This window comes from Pinus tabuliformis, chromosome 7 (assembly GCF_031772625.1).
Source record: "Pinus tabuliformis cultivar Carrire ecotype Pingquan chromosome 7, CPIR1, whole genome shotgun sequence".
In the NCBI taxonomy this organism is placed as follows: domain Eukaryota; kingdom Viridiplantae; phylum Streptophyta; class Pinopsida; order Pinales; family Pinaceae; genus Pinus; species Pinus tabuliformis.
The window spans coordinates 756,799,302-756,816,894 of record NC_142293.1 but is presented as its reverse complement, the minus strand read 5'-3'; the positions used below and the strand labels follow the sequence as shown (position 1 = coordinate 756,816,894).

At 35.7% G+C, this 17,593-nt stretch overlaps 1 protein-coding gene across 1 annotated transcript in view; it reads right to left on the bottom strand.

Annotated features, from left to right (window-relative positions):
* LOC149249732 (putative polygalacturonase At1g80170) overlaps positions 1-17,593 on the bottom strand; it is a 119,491-nt gene that overhangs the window by 32,014 nt on the left and 69,884 nt on the right. Inside the window, exons 2-3 of the mRNA XM_089458774.1 lie at positions 11,744-11,878; positions 11,473-11,643 (exon numbers count right to left, since the gene is read on the bottom strand). Of these exons, the coding sequence (XP_089314900.1) occupies positions 11,473-11,643; positions 11,744-11,878 (306 nt within the window). The remainder of the gene's footprint in view (positions 1-11,472; positions 11,644-11,743; positions 11,879-17,593) is intronic.

Below are 17,593 nucleotides of genomic sequence, written 5' to 3'. Positions count from 1 at the left end.
AAGTGTTGTGATTGTCTTCATTTTTCATTTTGAAAAGAAACTCGTTAGTAATTGTCACTTGAAAACTAATTCAGATTTGCGCATTAGCTTTCTTTTTATCATTCACATACTAAGAAATCCGAAAACAAATACATGCATGTGCATTTGCATTTAGACTGTTTGATTGGTTTGATTTAGGACAGTGCATTTAGTGTGTGCTCTTTGCTCTTTGTGAAAGAATACTGTCTCTCTTTCCTTAGTAGCTAGGATTTTCATTGCACAAAGAAGATAAAAGACTGTTTATCATCTTAGATTGCATTTTAGGAATTGTACATCTACATCTCGTGGTGAACCTGAAAGGAAAATTTCTTAAGCAAGATCAACTATAAAATAAATTTAATGAATCTAACAACGCTTTGGAACCTAATGCACAACATCTAGAAGTCTAGGCTAGAGACGTATTCTGGCGTCGTAAAGCCTGGTAACTGTTGTTCTCACTGATGGTTGGGTGATTCCTCCACTTTGAGACGATAAGTGCCAGTACGAACTTTTGCTCCCATGTACCGTCGAATATATTTTTGGAGACCACAATAGGCTTAATCCTTCATCCTTAGGAAGCTGTGTCTGCCGCCCTATCGATCGCAATGCACGGAACACAGCATTCGGGAAGATTGACTGTTGTACCGTAAAAAGTATTCTGCAGTTTTGCGATTGGTTTGGTAATCCCTCTGCCTAGATTTCTTGAGTAGTCCCTTTCGTTCCTTTTTAGACTCCTTAACGAAAAAGGTCCATCTGAGCACTTGTCACTTCAGGCTCATTAAAAATCGAAGGCGAATAGAGTCATCTTTTATTTTTTCTTGACTCTTAAAAATTGAAAAAACAAGTTGTGTCAAAGCGTCTAAAATTCATCTAATTCGGAAACATACTTCCCCTTGATTTTTAGTTGATCGAGTAATCCGCAATCGTGGAAGAAAGTCAATTGAAACCCCGTCGTTCGCGGAGGCTTACGAGTCAACCGTCTTTGTCTCCGGAATCAAAGCTATTACGGACAAAGCAAACTCGTTTAACCGGTTCCAAATCTCTTGGTAAAGTTAGAACAAGTGTTCCAACAACATCAGAGACTCTGGTTACTCCAAACATTTCTGGTATCCTTGCCTTTACAGAAGAAGTCCAACAGCCACAGAAGGACAGTAGTACTGATCCTAGTCTGAGGGTAAACACTTGTATCACTGAACCAATTCCATCTACAACCGGTTCGGAGAGTGTTGTTCCCCAAACATCTGTCGTTGCAGATTCCATACCTTCTTCGGCACCAGAAATATTCTACGGACCTGACGGTCTACCCCTTCCACCTGGTCTGATTTCTATAGAAGAGATTGTGGAGGATCCTTCATCTAGTAATCCATCGCAATTTGGAGTCGGGATCACTCTGTATCCTTCTTCATCAGAAATTAGTCTACCGCCAGCGGAAGCTCCTGTGGAATCGCTAGGTAATCTTTTGGATAGACTAGAAATGTCTGAACAACCGTCAACATCTAGGACTGTGTTGTCTGACACAGCGACGGCAAAACTTCCTGCTATCACTCCAACAATGTTCGTCGGTATACCATCTGTCCCAACTAGTTCTCAATCGCTAGAAGGAGCCCACTCAGGGGCTATTTTGACGGTATGGTCTGTTCCTGTTTGTTCATCCGGAATAATATCCAGAAACTCTTATGTTGAGTCTCAACAAATTGATCCATTTGGAGGTCAATTTGGGCAGTCCGGCCCTCAAGGGCAAACCATTCCCTTAAGTACCGGATTACCGCCGTATGGGGGGCAGTATACCCTTTCATTGTCCCCTCCAGGAGGACAGCCATACGGGAGTTCACAACAAAATTCAGGTTATGCTGGAATTACGTCAAGCGGTTGGGTACCGATACTACCTCAACAACCAAGAGTTGTATATTCAATGCAACAATGCTTACCTATGTCAAGTATACCAACTACGCCAGCTATTGTGATGGTGTCACAAGTTCAAGCGCTACCTGTTGTATGCCAACCTCAAGTTTCTCAGGTTGTAATGCAACAGCCTCTTGACCCTGCAACTCAACCACAATCGCCGACTGGTGGAATGACACAGGTTCAAACGGGTACAATCACCCCTCATCTTGGTCAAATAGTTAGTATCGGGCAACAGCACATGGCTTCACAACCATGGCTAATGCAATACCAACAACCGCAGTTCCAACAAGTATACCAAGGTTCTGAGCAACAAATCTTTGCAAATAGTGGGCAGCCATATATTCAAAACGGTCAAAATCAACCATTCTACAATGGACATGCCCACCAACCATACCAAAGTTACCAACATCAAATGCATTATGCTGGTATGCAAAGGCCAACTACTCAGGCGATCCCATCTTATCCTGGGTATGCTTCACCTAAACCGAATCAACAGTTACCCTTCGTGGCAACTTTAGAGTTACCTAATTTAAATCGATTAACAAACGATCCAATCGCTTACGCCCCTTGGTGGCCAGCGATTCCGCATAAACTTCCATCAGATATTCCTAAATTTAATGGAAATCTAGGTGAAGATCCGTCGAATCATGTGATGACCTTTCATCTGTGGTGTTCATCAAACACCCTAAACGATGATTCGATTAGGCTTCACCTTTTTCAGAGGACGTTAACTGGTCCGGCAGCAAAATGGTATATCGAATTGCCCAGAGCTTCATTTGACAACTTCAGTACCCTAGCCACAACCTTTTTAACCCATTTTCAGTTACCGATAAGGTACGAAATGGGAACGGAACTTCTTACCAATTTCAAACAAACAACGGCCACTCATATATCTGATCATATACATGAGTGGCGACATCATTGTAGAATGGTAAAAACGTATGTTCCCGATCAGCTTTTAGCTGAATGGTTTATTAAGTCATTATTGCCTTCCATCACGGAAGATGTGGCAAAAGGAGTCGTCACCAAAAAGCAGGTTATCGCTCGTGCGCAATATTTGGACTTGATTTACACTTAGTCTGGCACGCTCTACGATAAAATACCTGACGCTCCTAGACCGGAATTCTCAGTCCCTCCTCCTCCTAAATCAAACAATGACTCTCATGCCGGCGATGGTGTGATTGGCGCAACAGACACGAAATCGACAAAGGCTACATCTAAAAAGGCCCGTAAGATTTCTAGTCAAAATGCAAAAGAGGAACTTCTTGCCTCGGAAATAAATGCCGTATCGACAGATAAAGGGCAAGAAACCAAGCAACCAGGGGGCAAGAAGAAAGGAAAAGTGAAGAAGAAGAAACAGGAAGAATCATCACCTGAAAAATCTTCTGCAAACCCTTCTCGAAATAAGAAACCAAATCATCCATGCTTTATATGCGATGAGGATCATTGGACATCAGATTGTCCGTATAAAGCTGAGCTTAAAAAATTCTTCAAGAATACAAAGACCTCAGCAGTATTAACTGATTCATTTCCGAATCCAGGAACAAATCTGGTTGCTAATCAAAATTCTTCCTGATCCCAAGTGCTTATGTTGTCTATCTCAAAGCAGCAAAATGATGCTTTGACAAGGAATAAAGATTACGGGAATCCACAGCTGTCAAATAACAAGGCTAATGAACAACCTAGTAGTTCGACAACAACTTTGACCGAAGTTGTGCCACCCATCATTCTTGAACCAATGATAAAGCCGCCAAAAGGAGTAGTACAAAAATCGACATTTAATCCTCGTGCCAAAGTAGCACAGAATTATAATATAGTAGAGGACCTGGCCCAATCGTCGTCCGCTATGTCGACACTTGAGGTACCGCAAAATTGCCTCTCCCAAAAGCAGGATCTATTATCAGTAATAGGTGGGGTTGACCCAATGGATTCCAATCTTGTATCCTTTAATCACAAAGGATATGACCCTCAGTTACCAGCTCAACTAGCTTTCCTTATTCAAGTGAAAGCCCTCAACAAAACTGTTCATCGAACAATTATTGATGAGGGGGCATCTACATGTATTATGTCGATGAGTTGCTGGAAAAATTTAGGCTCACCACCCTTTTCGAGATCATCAACGACGTTAAAAGCATTTGATGGACGATCATACATTCCATACGGGATTTTAAGTAATTTGCAAGTTGAACTAGGGGGAAAAACAGTAGAAATTGATGTTGAAGTAATCGACGGAAACCTCGATTACAACATCCTACTGGGAAGGCCCTGGATATATGCCATAGTCGCAGTTGTGTCGACCTACTTCAGGAAGATTGCATTTCCCTTTCAAGGAAGAATTACAATCGTCGACCAACAAACATTTCTCCCCAACAGTTCACAAGTTACGGGAAGCATTCCAATGATCCATGGAAGCAATCATTCGCTTCAAAATATCGGATTAGGTCTCCTGAAAGACCCTGCCTTAATGGGTACTTTTGCCCTACCGCCTCCAAGTAATCTGGCGGAAGTGGCCACAGTGGAAACCTGCAATATGAAATCTTCTATATCTAATGGATTTGGAAGATTCCTAAACATTTTGTCAGCATGGATAATCGCAATTTTAGAAATATTGTAGCAATCAATTTTCTTGGCCTGGAGGGCGAACTCAAATCAACGCTCATCGAGTGTTTGGATAGATAGGTCTAAGGAATATGGCACCTCTTCAGATCCTTAGTCGCATGTACATTCTACAGATGAAGGAATCATTTAATCAATGATGATAGGAGAGGCACCATGAGAAGATTACCACCATCGCTCCCATCTTCCGGATTACCACGAAGATTATTCCAGCAACCTTAATCATCCTTCAGTTTTTGATTTTCTATCAAATACTGTAAATACGGTGGATTATGAGGATAGTTCTTTTACTGTGTCAACCTCATTAAAAAATGAAACGACTCCCTTTCCAAATCGAGTCTTTGATTACGATCTCGTAAAATCAAAGTCGAGTCTTTCGAAGATCTCGAAGGTAAACCTTCATTCCAACCACCGAGATGAATGCAATGAAGCTTGGGGGGCATGCACCTTGATTTGCATTATTATGCTGGGGGCATGCAAACTTATCACGAGCAGTGTTACTGCAGGGTTCAAGCTCGTTAAAAAATAAACCCGCCTCGAGCAGTTTTAACGCGGACTTCATGCTCGTTAAAAAATAAACATAAACAATGAGCACATGTTTCCCTTAGCGTTTAAGCTCAATAAAAAATGAACCAATTCCCGGTAAATAACCATCGTGAATGTATTACTTCAGCCTTTAAAGCCTTGGTCGTGTTCTCATCATCACCTCCACTCTGTATTGGCTGATCATTCACCTCCATTTGATTGTTTACCCCTTTTGAGGAATAACTGTGAAGAGTGATCCTATTAGCCATCCTTGTAACATTGTCGTGATTGGAAAATTCCAAACCTTACCTCGAATCATCTGCTACCCAATTTTATCACTCGTTCCTCAAAGACGAGTCTCCTTTAAGCTATTTTCAACTGACTCGTAAAATATGAAAAGATTTCCGAGCCATTGGCCTCTCCAGCTCGTTAAAGGGACCGACAGTGCTATCCCTCCTTTAGATTTTAATCTTTTTGGACCTGAGGGATTATTACACAAAAAGATCGAGCGCTTGTTTTATTCGGCTCATTAAAAGTATCGAAAATTCATCCCTTCTGTATTGTTTTATACTTTTTCGGACTTAAGGGATTAGATGACGAAAAAGGATTTTTGGAGTTTCCTTTACGTCCCTTTTCAGACTCTCTAAAATTGAAAAGGACCGAGTTATCTTTGTCGTTAAACTCGTTAAAACTTAATAGCGACAAACTTGTCCATAACAGACAAGAACGAGTTTCACTATCGCTAGGCTCGTTAAAACATAGCGATGGGTTTGCTCGAAGGGAAAATTATAGAACATGCATATGTTATCCTCCTCAAGCTTGACAAAAATAAAGAGGTACTGGTCAGCAATGACTGGGGAAAAATTGGGAAGAAAACTTGAAGAAACTTTGTTGGTAGCAAGTCGCTCTTGAACATGACACTTTCACTCCGCATCAAAGTCGGGTTGGGTTGTTTCATTCACCGGTCACATCACCATGGTCCCATCACACCATCCACATTTGGGGGTAATGCTACCGATCCATCACGTCAGTGTCGTCGATATGTTCAAGAGAAGTCATTCAGGGAATTCACCTGTGTCTCACCCGCTACAATACATTTACACTCCATTCTTTCATGACCGCCACCCTGAACCTTATGTCATCAGATCGTTTTCACCTCCATTAAAATCATTTCCTCTGTTCCGTGTCATTGATGTGGGATTCATTAAGGCCCTGTTGTGATGGATCGCTTCTTGTCGACATCAGCTCATTATCCAAGAAGTCGATCTAGGAACACCCCATTCAGTACTTTGAAGCTTGCATGCCTCAATGGCAAGTTTCTCACTTCCGGCGACAGGTTTACATCAATGGCCTTCGACCGAAAGATTTTGCGTGGTGTTCGACACCAAGTCCTTTATTCACACCACGCGAATTGTACTGCAGTACCTTGAGGGTCATTATCATTATCGGTGATTGCTCTCGCGCTTGTTAACAACTTACATCATTGGCTGGTAATCAGGTGATGTCTTTCCATGTTCGACTCCATAACATCTCTCACATGGATAGACTTGTACTTCGAGTGAAGATCGAACGAGATTGAAGACCCCGGATCTAGTTTCATCCATCCAGGCTGCGATATATATTCAGGGAAATAAATACATCAAATGTACATTATTGCTGCACAGATAATCATCCAATCAAAGGGATGATGACTCCACCAGAATCATCAGTCTACACTCAGATGATTGTCTATCCTATGTACATGAAAATGAATTTATAAAGCTGAGCGTGGGAATGCCCACCTCAGCTAGATCATGAAAATATTATGAAGATAATGTATTGTATTGTATCTTATTACAGGTCTCCTCTCAGCTTGAAAGAACTTCGGATCCTCATAATAAAGCATTTCACACGACATCAAAAGGGTAACGACCTCATGCTTTAGGGGGCAACTGTTATAGACATTTTTGGGCACTGCAACCCCAAGCATAAAATTTCCATAAACCAAGGGCTCCTAAATCCCTAAAAGTGTTGTTCTAACCCCTAAAGGAACAAGGTCAACTGATTACAGCTTCTCCCAGAAGTTCTCCATGAAAAACTGCTCAGAACTGGTCAAAACAGGATCATTTCAGTTGCTCCATAGACAAAGTGTGTTGCATCTCACCTAAATACACTGTGTGGGTGCGTTGCATTTCAAAAAGCCCTTCTATGGGGTGCGATGGGTGAGAAGTGACAAATGGCAGTGTCATTCCGCGAGGTGGAGAGGCATGGAATCTTCCAGAAACTTCTCCTGTGACACTTGCCTCTCTGAATTCGACCAAGGATGAGTAAGAGATCATCAATCTCCAATTGGAAGCAAGAACTATCAGAGGGAAGACACTAATCAAATCACAAGCTGACTCATCTCCCTTACAGATATCTATATATGGATCCCTCATCCCAGAGATCTGGAGGCTGGAATTTTGCATATTGTAAGGAATTGTTGTTGGTTTCTTGAGACAACATCATAGTGTTGGGTTATCTAAGCTTTGTATGAGGTGAAGAAGGGCTTACTTGCTAAGAGGATGATGCTGGGTCAGAACAATTGGTTGTAACTCCCTTGGCTCTTTCTTGTTTATCAATAAAAGCTATTCAATTTTTCCTCCATACTCTTGTGTCATTTATGTTTTATGCATTTGTATGGTCAATTTACATCTGATCCTAGATTGTTTATGATTATAGATCCATGTTCTTGTATAGTGCTATGCTACTGTGATCTTACAGGTACTCTGTGAAGCTGGACGTACAAGGGAGCAAGTAGCGAAATACTATCAAGAGAGAGAGGAATCGAACTAGAAGATTAGCGCAAGACAGAGGTTGGTCTTCTTTGTTAATCTCTCATCTATATTTCACAAAGGAAAAACGAAAGTAGCTTTACTTTGTTTGTTTCTAAGGTAGCTACCACACCTTAGTGGTATAAGCAGTTCTGTGTAGACACTTTTCCCTGTAACAGTTAGGGTAAGTAAAGGGTAGGTAGAAGAAAGGTTGCAGAAGTACAAGGTTGTCAAAGCATAAGCACATTTATCATGCTTGATCATATGTTTCGGTGTGCAGAAGCAGTTATGAAAGTGAAAAGATGTTCACAAGCTCATTTAATTAAACTTCCCCTCATTTCATTTCATCCCCCACTACATACTTACTAATTTCCCCATTATCCCATCATTTCCTGAGAAAATACCCTTTTTTCATTCATTTTCATGCTTGCCCTTTGGTTTTACACATTTTCCTAGAAAATTACACTCCAAAGGTTATTCCCCTACCCAAAACCCCTTTTCCCTAGTGTGAAACCCTTTCCCCTTGAAAAAATCACTTTCCCCTTCTTAATTTCCTTATTTCACCCAAAAAAAACCATAAAACCCCTTTATTCTAAGTTTAAATCCCTCCCCCCCCACCCTGCGTTATTTAACTTTAACTCCACCATTCATATTTTTCCCGACAAAACCGTTTTAACATAGAAAGACCCTTTATCCTATGTTTTGTCTCCCCCCTACTTTATCTTAATTAACTCCGTAAATTCATTTTTTTCTGATATAAATCCTTTTAACCCACCACCCTTGGTGCGATTAATAAACCTTCACTATATTTTAACCCTGGTCCCACTGTATTAAACCTTCTCATTATATTTTCAACCCACACTTTATTCATTAAATTAATTAAAAATCTCTGGTAATTAACACCCGGGCCCCGATAATATTCGCCGATTTCCCTCCATGCATCTCGACCACGTGACAGCCCTCTGATCACCTGCTTCAAAATCCAATGACCCACATCCATATCACATGCTCCCGATGTCTGACAATTAAAAGCCCTAGAGCACACGAGATTCGTGGTTTTGCTCGAGCCCCTTTCGGTTACGTGGCAGCTTTAGGTTAACTTGCATGCTCTCATAAAAAAACCGCCCGGGTGCCAAAAATGGTGTGATGAACCTTAATACCACCTCCCCGCGTAGGCCGAAACCATCTGTTGTTCATTTATTGATTTCCACGCCAAATTTTAAACGTTACCCTTTAGAACTCTGAAGACCCTCATTTTCACTCTTTTCACTCTTTTTTTACTAGAAGCCACCTAAGCCTTCATGCACCACCCTGAGCATCTGCAACCCAATTTAACTGTTGATTACCTCCTGAACACGCTCCGAACTCCATCCACAAACTTTCCTATTCCTGAAGCCATTATAACCTCGCTGCCAGCCTGTGTTTTATTAATTGTTGGTTTATTTTTGCAGGTGAAATTTTATAGCAGCCCTCTCCTTTGATATTAATATTGTTCACAAGGTTAGGCCTTAAAGTGTTATATCTGTTTCATACATTGGTCCTCCAAATTAAAACAAAACCCCCAAAACAATTATCTTAGATGCTCTGGCATGATAGCGTACCATTATCATCTCAGAGATACAAAAACTCCCATAGCGGGACCATCTAATGTTAATTAGTTTGTTGAAACTTAGTATTTTGCTATGTTATGTAAATATACATTGATACTAGAATTTTTTTAGTCTACAGAAGGTATATGTATCGAATTGATGGTAGAAAGAATTGTAGGCATGGGCTATGAGCATTTTGGAATGAAGAATACAATGTCTTTGGACTTTGTTAGAGACATAACTCACATTCTAGTTTTTTTGATAATATAATTAACCTAGCCATTTCATATGTATATATATATGAACACTATATTTGTTATAATTTTAAATATTTTAAATTTTGAAAAAATTAAATCAAGATAAATTTTATCATTTCTTTGAGTGGTCTTTAGTGCAACCTTTTGGACTTTCCGGTGTCGGAATCTAGCAGAAAAATTTGAGGTGGAATCTTGATTTGTATTATTTAAACTGATTTTTTGACTGTATATATATGGATTGAGCACCCTGAAAAACCCCTAGGGCACTTGGATTGTACAGGGGTTGCCCATCAAACTTGTAACTTCAATAATTCAATAAATTCCTGCCAGATTTTAGAGAAATTAGACCATAAAAACCACCGGAAAAACTTCCAAAAAGTCTCACCAAAGACACCTTGTTTCTTTAATATTTGATTCCATATTATTGCATCCTCAAGCCAGGTATGGTAAATATGTTGTAATGTCCTACCAGCTACGATAAAGATGTTGATGTTGTAATATCCTGTCTTGTAACCATTTTGACTAGGTCAAATTACATTAAAAAATAATAAAAATAAAATAAAATAAAAAATAGAATTAATAATTAAAATAAAATTGAGGTAAAATAATCAATTTATCATTAATGGTTTCTTGGTTCTAGGTTTTGACAACCTATGTTTTTGCTCATGATATTCTTATATAAGAATATATATAAAATAGAAAATAGAATTCATAATAAAATGAAATATAGGTAAAGTAGTCAATTTGTCATTGGTAATAAAATAAAACAAAATTAATAATAAGAGAAAAGTACAATTCATAATTAAAATAAAATAGAGGTAAAATACGAGCCTATATCTATCTTAACTTTGAATCTACCAAGAGCATAAAACGGTCAAATCCCTTTTCACTATAAAATAGATTTGCATCTCAAGAGAATCGATCTGGGGGCTTGGTAGATTACACTTTATATTTTTTTATTATGCTCTTTTTCACTAGTTTGTTGTTTAAAATGCATTTTTGAATGTATAATTAGATTTACCACTTGAAATTATAATTAGATTTACAACTTAAACTCGAGTTTTTACAATTAACCAGAAAAAATGTCCTTAAAAATGTCATTTCGTCAATAAGTTAGAATACGCATTAATTAAAACATTTTGAGTAAGTCAAATTATTTTCTGAGTTTAGACTTATGTGATCCATATTAATAATAACAAAATCTTTGGGAAAAAATCACATAGGAGTAATATCGTCGACGATATTACTCCTTATTTTCTGAGTTTAGACTTCTGTGATCCATATTAATAATAACAAAATCTTTGGGAAAAAATCACATAGGAGTAATATCGTCGACGATATTACTCCTATCCTATGTGATTTTTTCCCAAAAAAATTGTTATTATTAAGTTAAATTACATAAAAATAAAATAAAATAAAATAATAATTATAATTATCAATTATTAATAATTAAACAAACCTAGATTTATCTTAATTTTAAATACGCTAAAAGAAATCAAATCTCTTAAAGTGCAAACATCTTTTTAAAATGAAAAAAAAATAAAATAAATGCTTCTCCAAAATTAAAATAAATCTAAACTAGTAAAAAAAAATAATAACAACAACTTCCATTAAAATATTTCATGTCATTTAAAAAATTAAATTAAATAAAATTTTTATAAGCTTCCGCACAAATGAGGATGGATGAAATGTCAAATCAATCCTTTTATTTAACAATAGATACTAGGCTATAAAAACACATCATGCTTATTTTGCCAAGAAATGTCTTACCTGGTTTCGGTCTCGATCGCAATCCCCAGCCCACCATTTCTGGCCTGTCCCATCGATAATGCCTCCGCCACTGATAGTTAATCCTTGGATCTTGGAGAACTTAAGCCATTCGTGGCGATCTTGGGGATTCCAGAGACATGGATCAGGGGGGGCCATTATTCTGCCCGATATCTGTTATATATTCAGGGATGTTATATGACAACAAGCGATGTCTGATTTTTAAATTCATATGAAAATATATATTGCAAAATGAAAAGATCTTGATTATTACCTGTGCAGTCAAATGGACACACTTGCAAGGACCAGTCAAGTTGATGGGTTTGACCAGGTAGTTCTTCCCATGTGGAACCAGAAAAACCGAATCCGAGTTGCTTTTGCATGCTGCATTCCAAGCTGCCAGGAAGGCCTGATCACATAATTAACGTTAACATTTTATAATGTGATTTTATCCCTACTTAATTTGAAAAGCATTTCACCTACACTATAGAGATATGCATAAGAAATAAATGCACAACAAATTAAATAGAAAAGGTAATTCATATATAATTTTTTTTTATATTTATTTTGTGGTAGTTTTATTAGTGGTGGTTAGTTTATAAAGCATTATATAAACTATGATATTTAAAATTTAAATCTCCACTCATTTATTTTATATATTTTATGTTATTAATTATTTATAAAAATTAAAATTTAATTTAATATTATATAGAATTTACGAATAGTAAAATAGTAGAAATATTATAATTTTTTAATTTTTACAATAACAAAATAATTTACATAAAGTTTTATATAAATAAAAAATTTATTTGTGCTTAAAGTTAAAAATGGTAGGAGGAAATGAAAATAACACATAATTATAAAACTCAGAAAGTTATTACTAAAAATATAAACAAAATAAAATAATAATACTAAATATGAATATTTTACACTCCAAAAATTTCCTGGTATTGTCATGGTTGATCTAGAAGGAAATTGATACTATATTTCTATTTGATCTCTAGAGAAATTGATATTATATTTCTTTTTGAAATTTGGGAGTATGATTAAACTAACTTCCTCCACTGTTAAGGGATTTGAATAATCCTCCCATAGGGGGACTGAATAGCTTGTTTCATAAACACAAGTATTATACATCATCATAAGAAAGACCCTCTTCATTAGTGTATATGGATGAAAATTTGAGATATTAATGTAGGAATATGTATATAGTAGTCTTCTACATTATGCCTATCAATTCTACTTTTTATAAGAAAAATCCTATAAATAAGAATTGTATCAACAAAAGCATTAAATAAGATATTTACACCCTAAGAAATAAAGGTAGTACAAGAAAGACCCTCTTAATTAGTACATATGGAGGGAAATTTTAAATATTATTGCTAGGATGATGTATATAGCATTATTCTACATTATGCCTCTCAATTATAGCTTTTATGAGAATAACCATATAAATAATAATTGTCTCGACAAAAGCATAGAATAAGTTATTTACACACTAAGAAATAAAGGTAGTACCCTCTTACTAGAGGCTTTGATGCTAAAGCTACAATTAACCAAGTAATTCTTCTAACCTATCAGATCCATGTTTCCACTAACATGTACAAAAGAAACTCTGAAAATGTTACCAAAAGAAATATTTGGAATAGAACTAATCAAGTTCTATATCTTAGACTGAAGATAGTATAATTAGCAATTGTCTAATGAAATGGCCAAATTCTTACCACATGATTTGTAGCCATGGGTTAGATAGTACTCTCATAGATTAGGTGATTTCAAATATCGTCGTATATAATCAAATAGTAAATTGTGACATTTTAAATGACCATGAGCCTAACTTTGATGATAGACTTTTAGCCTCGACCCTGAACTTTGTAACTTGCAAAAAGGAAATCTAAGGACCTCAAATGTTGCTAAGTTGAAATCTTGGAAATTGAAAGGTTTATTCTTATCCCCCATATATACAAGATTTTTTATTTAGTAGTCAAGCAAGTCTTCCTTAAAACCTAACACAAAGTCCCATTTGTTTCTCTCCTTAGAAGTGGGATAAAAGTAATCTCTATAATTATAGGATCATTATGTTTAGCCCCTTCTTAGCTAGCTTTTATATAAGCATTTTGGAAAAAAGACAAGAATATAGATTAAAGTACACAAAAACAGAGCTAAACAACCATTGTGGAAGAATGATGCAATAATAAAAAAATATTCTTTTTTGTTTAGTTTATTTTAGAAAAAATATTGACACTGTGCATATGACTAACCTTTCGAATATGTTAGAGAGCTAAAAGCTCATTATAAATTGAAAGTTGTTATGTAAGGATATATGAAAGTGCCATTGCCACATTTAGGAAAAATAAGGAGTGTTTTGAACAAATTAATAGTATCACATGAGTCAAGCAAGTTTCTCTCATGTTCACTACACTTTTTCTCATTTACGTTCATAAGTTAGAATGTCAGTGAGAAGAACTTAGTTATACAAACCCGATTATTGTTGGTATAGTCACGGTTCTTCTTCTTTATGCTGATGACATTGTTATCGTGGCATGGAATCTATATAAGTTCAATAATAATCAAATAATCCCCAAGGAATTCTACTCCAACATGGGTATGGATGTGAACTCAGAAAAAGAAAAGGCTTACAATAATCAAATCCCATAAGATCACGTATGGACCTATCATATTTAACAATATAGTCTCACGAAAGTACCTTCATAAAAATATCTTTGAGTTTATATCCCTCATAAGTTCAATTGGAATTATAGTTTTGAAAAAAAGATAAACAAAAACAGTGGAAAAATTATTATGGCCATGAAAATAAGGGTAAATTACTGGACCTCTCATTGTTGATTAGAACAAAAAAGAAAATAAATATATCAAAATTCCTAAAATATGAATGGACTCCCATGAGCTACGTAGTAAAACTAGGTATTGGATCGAAACACGATGGATGCAAGAATCTATCATCTTTCTAAAAATAAGATGGTTGAAAAAATAAGACACTTTATCCTAGAGGGACCTATGCACTCCTAAATTAAAACTCAATTTCAAACTATCTATTACAATACTAACTTTCCTAACATATTATGTCATAAAAACTATGTCAATCTCAAAAAATTACTAGTTTTTTTAATCATAGAAATAATATTATAAAAGAATATAAGTAACTATTATCTATTAGGTCCCTATAATACTAGTGTATATGCCTTATTGTTATTATTAGTGTATCCCTCATATTGTGATTGTTTTGCCCCATAGAAGCTCACTATTGTTAATGTTTTCCCCTTACATTATTATTGTTATGTATGCTCTCATCATATTGTGACCCCTTAGATTCCTATATATAACAAGGAGGCCTTATCGTTTGTATCATTCAATAATTTTTCATGTATGTGATATAAAGGATGTTTCCCCCTCAAATAGGCTAATTTTCAAGTCGTTGATATACCTTCTCTTTTTTCTTATCTAATTGCATAGCATTTGGTAGTAGAGCCTTCGATTCTAGGGTTTCGCTGCTTCAAACAGGTTATATAGGCATTTTTACTATAAATTTTTTTCTATGAAGCTTCAGAAGCTGATATTTCAACCATGTGGAGCCAAAATATTGGTAAACTTAGTGTAGAAATTTCACATCTTGGCTAATTATATTTCCTGAGATATGTTCAAAAGAAATTAGGGTTTTTGCATGCTCCAAAATTGAGGCTCAAACAAGTGACCTAGGGAAAATCATCTTAATGTTATTTTCAAGAGTTGGATTTGAATCCCATAAAAATTGATTGAATTTGCATGTACTATAGTTTTTTTTGTATAAATTTCAGGGAAGCAGGTTGAAAAAGTGACACGCGGAATCTTATACAAGTTAACTCTACTGAACTAGTCCATAATCAAGCCATCGTAGGAGATTTGGCATAACTTTATATTGAAGAATCCATTCTTGGTCTGACTTCTAGAATTGGAAAGGAGACTTAGAGTTCTACCACAAGACATAATTTCAGATATTTTGAGGCCAAAATTACAAAGATACAATAGTTTCAATATCTAGCTCCTAAAAGAAAGAAAAACGTGTGTATTTTTTTAAATTTTGAACAAATTTGGTTGAAAAATAAGTTTGAAGTGATTTGAGGGGCATAATAAAGCATATATATCATTTTTTGATTCCACAATTCCTTGAAACAAAATAATGGATACACTTAGTAAGAAAACAAAAATATCTACTATGCCGCATAAAAAAGAGGAAGGAATGTCACATGATATATCAAAATTACAAGACCAAGTGCAACAAATTTCACTCTAGCAAAAAGTTACAAAAATGAATTAGAAGCCAAGATGAATGTTAAGATAGATGGTATAAAAAGATACACTATAGTTTTGAATGATGATTTAAAAGTATACATGGAAGCAATGATGAATTTCAAGATAGAAGGTTGAAGCAAGGTTTGGAAAAGTTGCTAGAAGAAAGACTTCCTAGTGGTGATAAGATAATCCATCAAAATCATGATGAGAAAAAAAGGAATATGAATTATGATTTTAGAGACTCAAATTTTGGGTTTAAGACCCATCACATTCCAAAGATATATATGAGGGAGTTTGATGACAAGGATCCGATAACATGGATGCTACAAATGGAGCAATATTTTGATATACATGATGTGCAACACACACACACAAATACGCATTGCATCTTTATATTAGAAACCAAATCAATTTATATGGTATCAATGGTTTTGCTCTTGTAAACCATTGGTCACTTGGTTAATTTTTATGCAGATAATGATAGCACATTATGAGGATACAAAGAGAAACACCTTCTTTATCCAATTGATAAATATCAAAAAAAAGGGTTCAATGGTAGAGCACATTGAAGACTTCCAAAAATTGAATATCAAGGTAACTTATATTCCAGAGGAACATAGGATTGACGTCCTTATAAGGAATTTAAAGAATAACATCCAATATGAGGTCTACCTTACAGAACTTGATTCATTGGAGAAGGAATCCAAGGTGGCAAGAAAAGTTGAAAGAAAAATTATGGAAACAAGTAATTCTACCACTCACAAATATAAAGATGGAAGCATTGCCACTCATAACCTTCGACAATCTATAAGGTCAACACCACAAAATAATTGGAGGAAAAAGGAGAAAAAGGGATTTGTTACAGTTGTGATAGCAGATACACTAAAAGTGATGTGTGCTAAGAAGAAATTATTTTACATAGATTGTGAAAAGGAGGGAGAAAAAGGAAAAGGAAACATTAAAATAAGTGGATATACACCAAGAACCAACTCGAGAGAAAGAAGAAATGAATATTGCCATATCTTGTAATGCATTAGTGGGAATTACCATTCCTCAAACTCTCAATATAGAAGATTATATCAAGAAAAAAAGGTTAATAGTGTTGATTGATTCAGGTCGTACTCATAATTTTATTCATTTTTTGATAGACAAGGAATTGAATTAGTTTCTATATCCAGCACCATAGTGTCAAGTGATGGTTGGAAATGGAGGAACTATAAATTGTTCTGGAAAGTGCCATAATATCAAGCTAAACATGTGGGAATATGTAATGAATATTCCAATACTTTCTCCAATGGGTGGTGTTGATGTTGTACTAGGAGTCCAATGGTTACAATATTTGGGGATGATAGCTTTAATTTTCAAGAACTTTTCTTGAAATATTTTTGTGATGCAAAACAATTGAATTAACAGGTATTATAGGGAAATTACAGAAGATAATCAAACCTAATGGCATGACAAAGATTTTGAAGAAATAACAACGAGGTATAATTGAGAAATTATGCTCATCAAAGGTTCAAACATTGAAATCATTTATTTCTCCATATCTCCAAAAAGTCTTGGACAAACATTCCAAGGTATTTGAGACTCCCAAAGGCCTCCCACCTATTTGTGATTATGATCATGCTAATCAATTAATTCAATGAATTGTTCCTCCAAACATCAGGGCTTACATATATCCTTATGCCCAAAAGAGTGAAATTGAATGTAAGGTTGCAGAAACACTAGAGGCTGGTATACTTCAACCTAGTCAAATTTATTTCCCTTCTCCATTAGTATTGGTGCACAAGAAGGATGGATCAATGCATATAATACATATTTCATTAAATTTGTA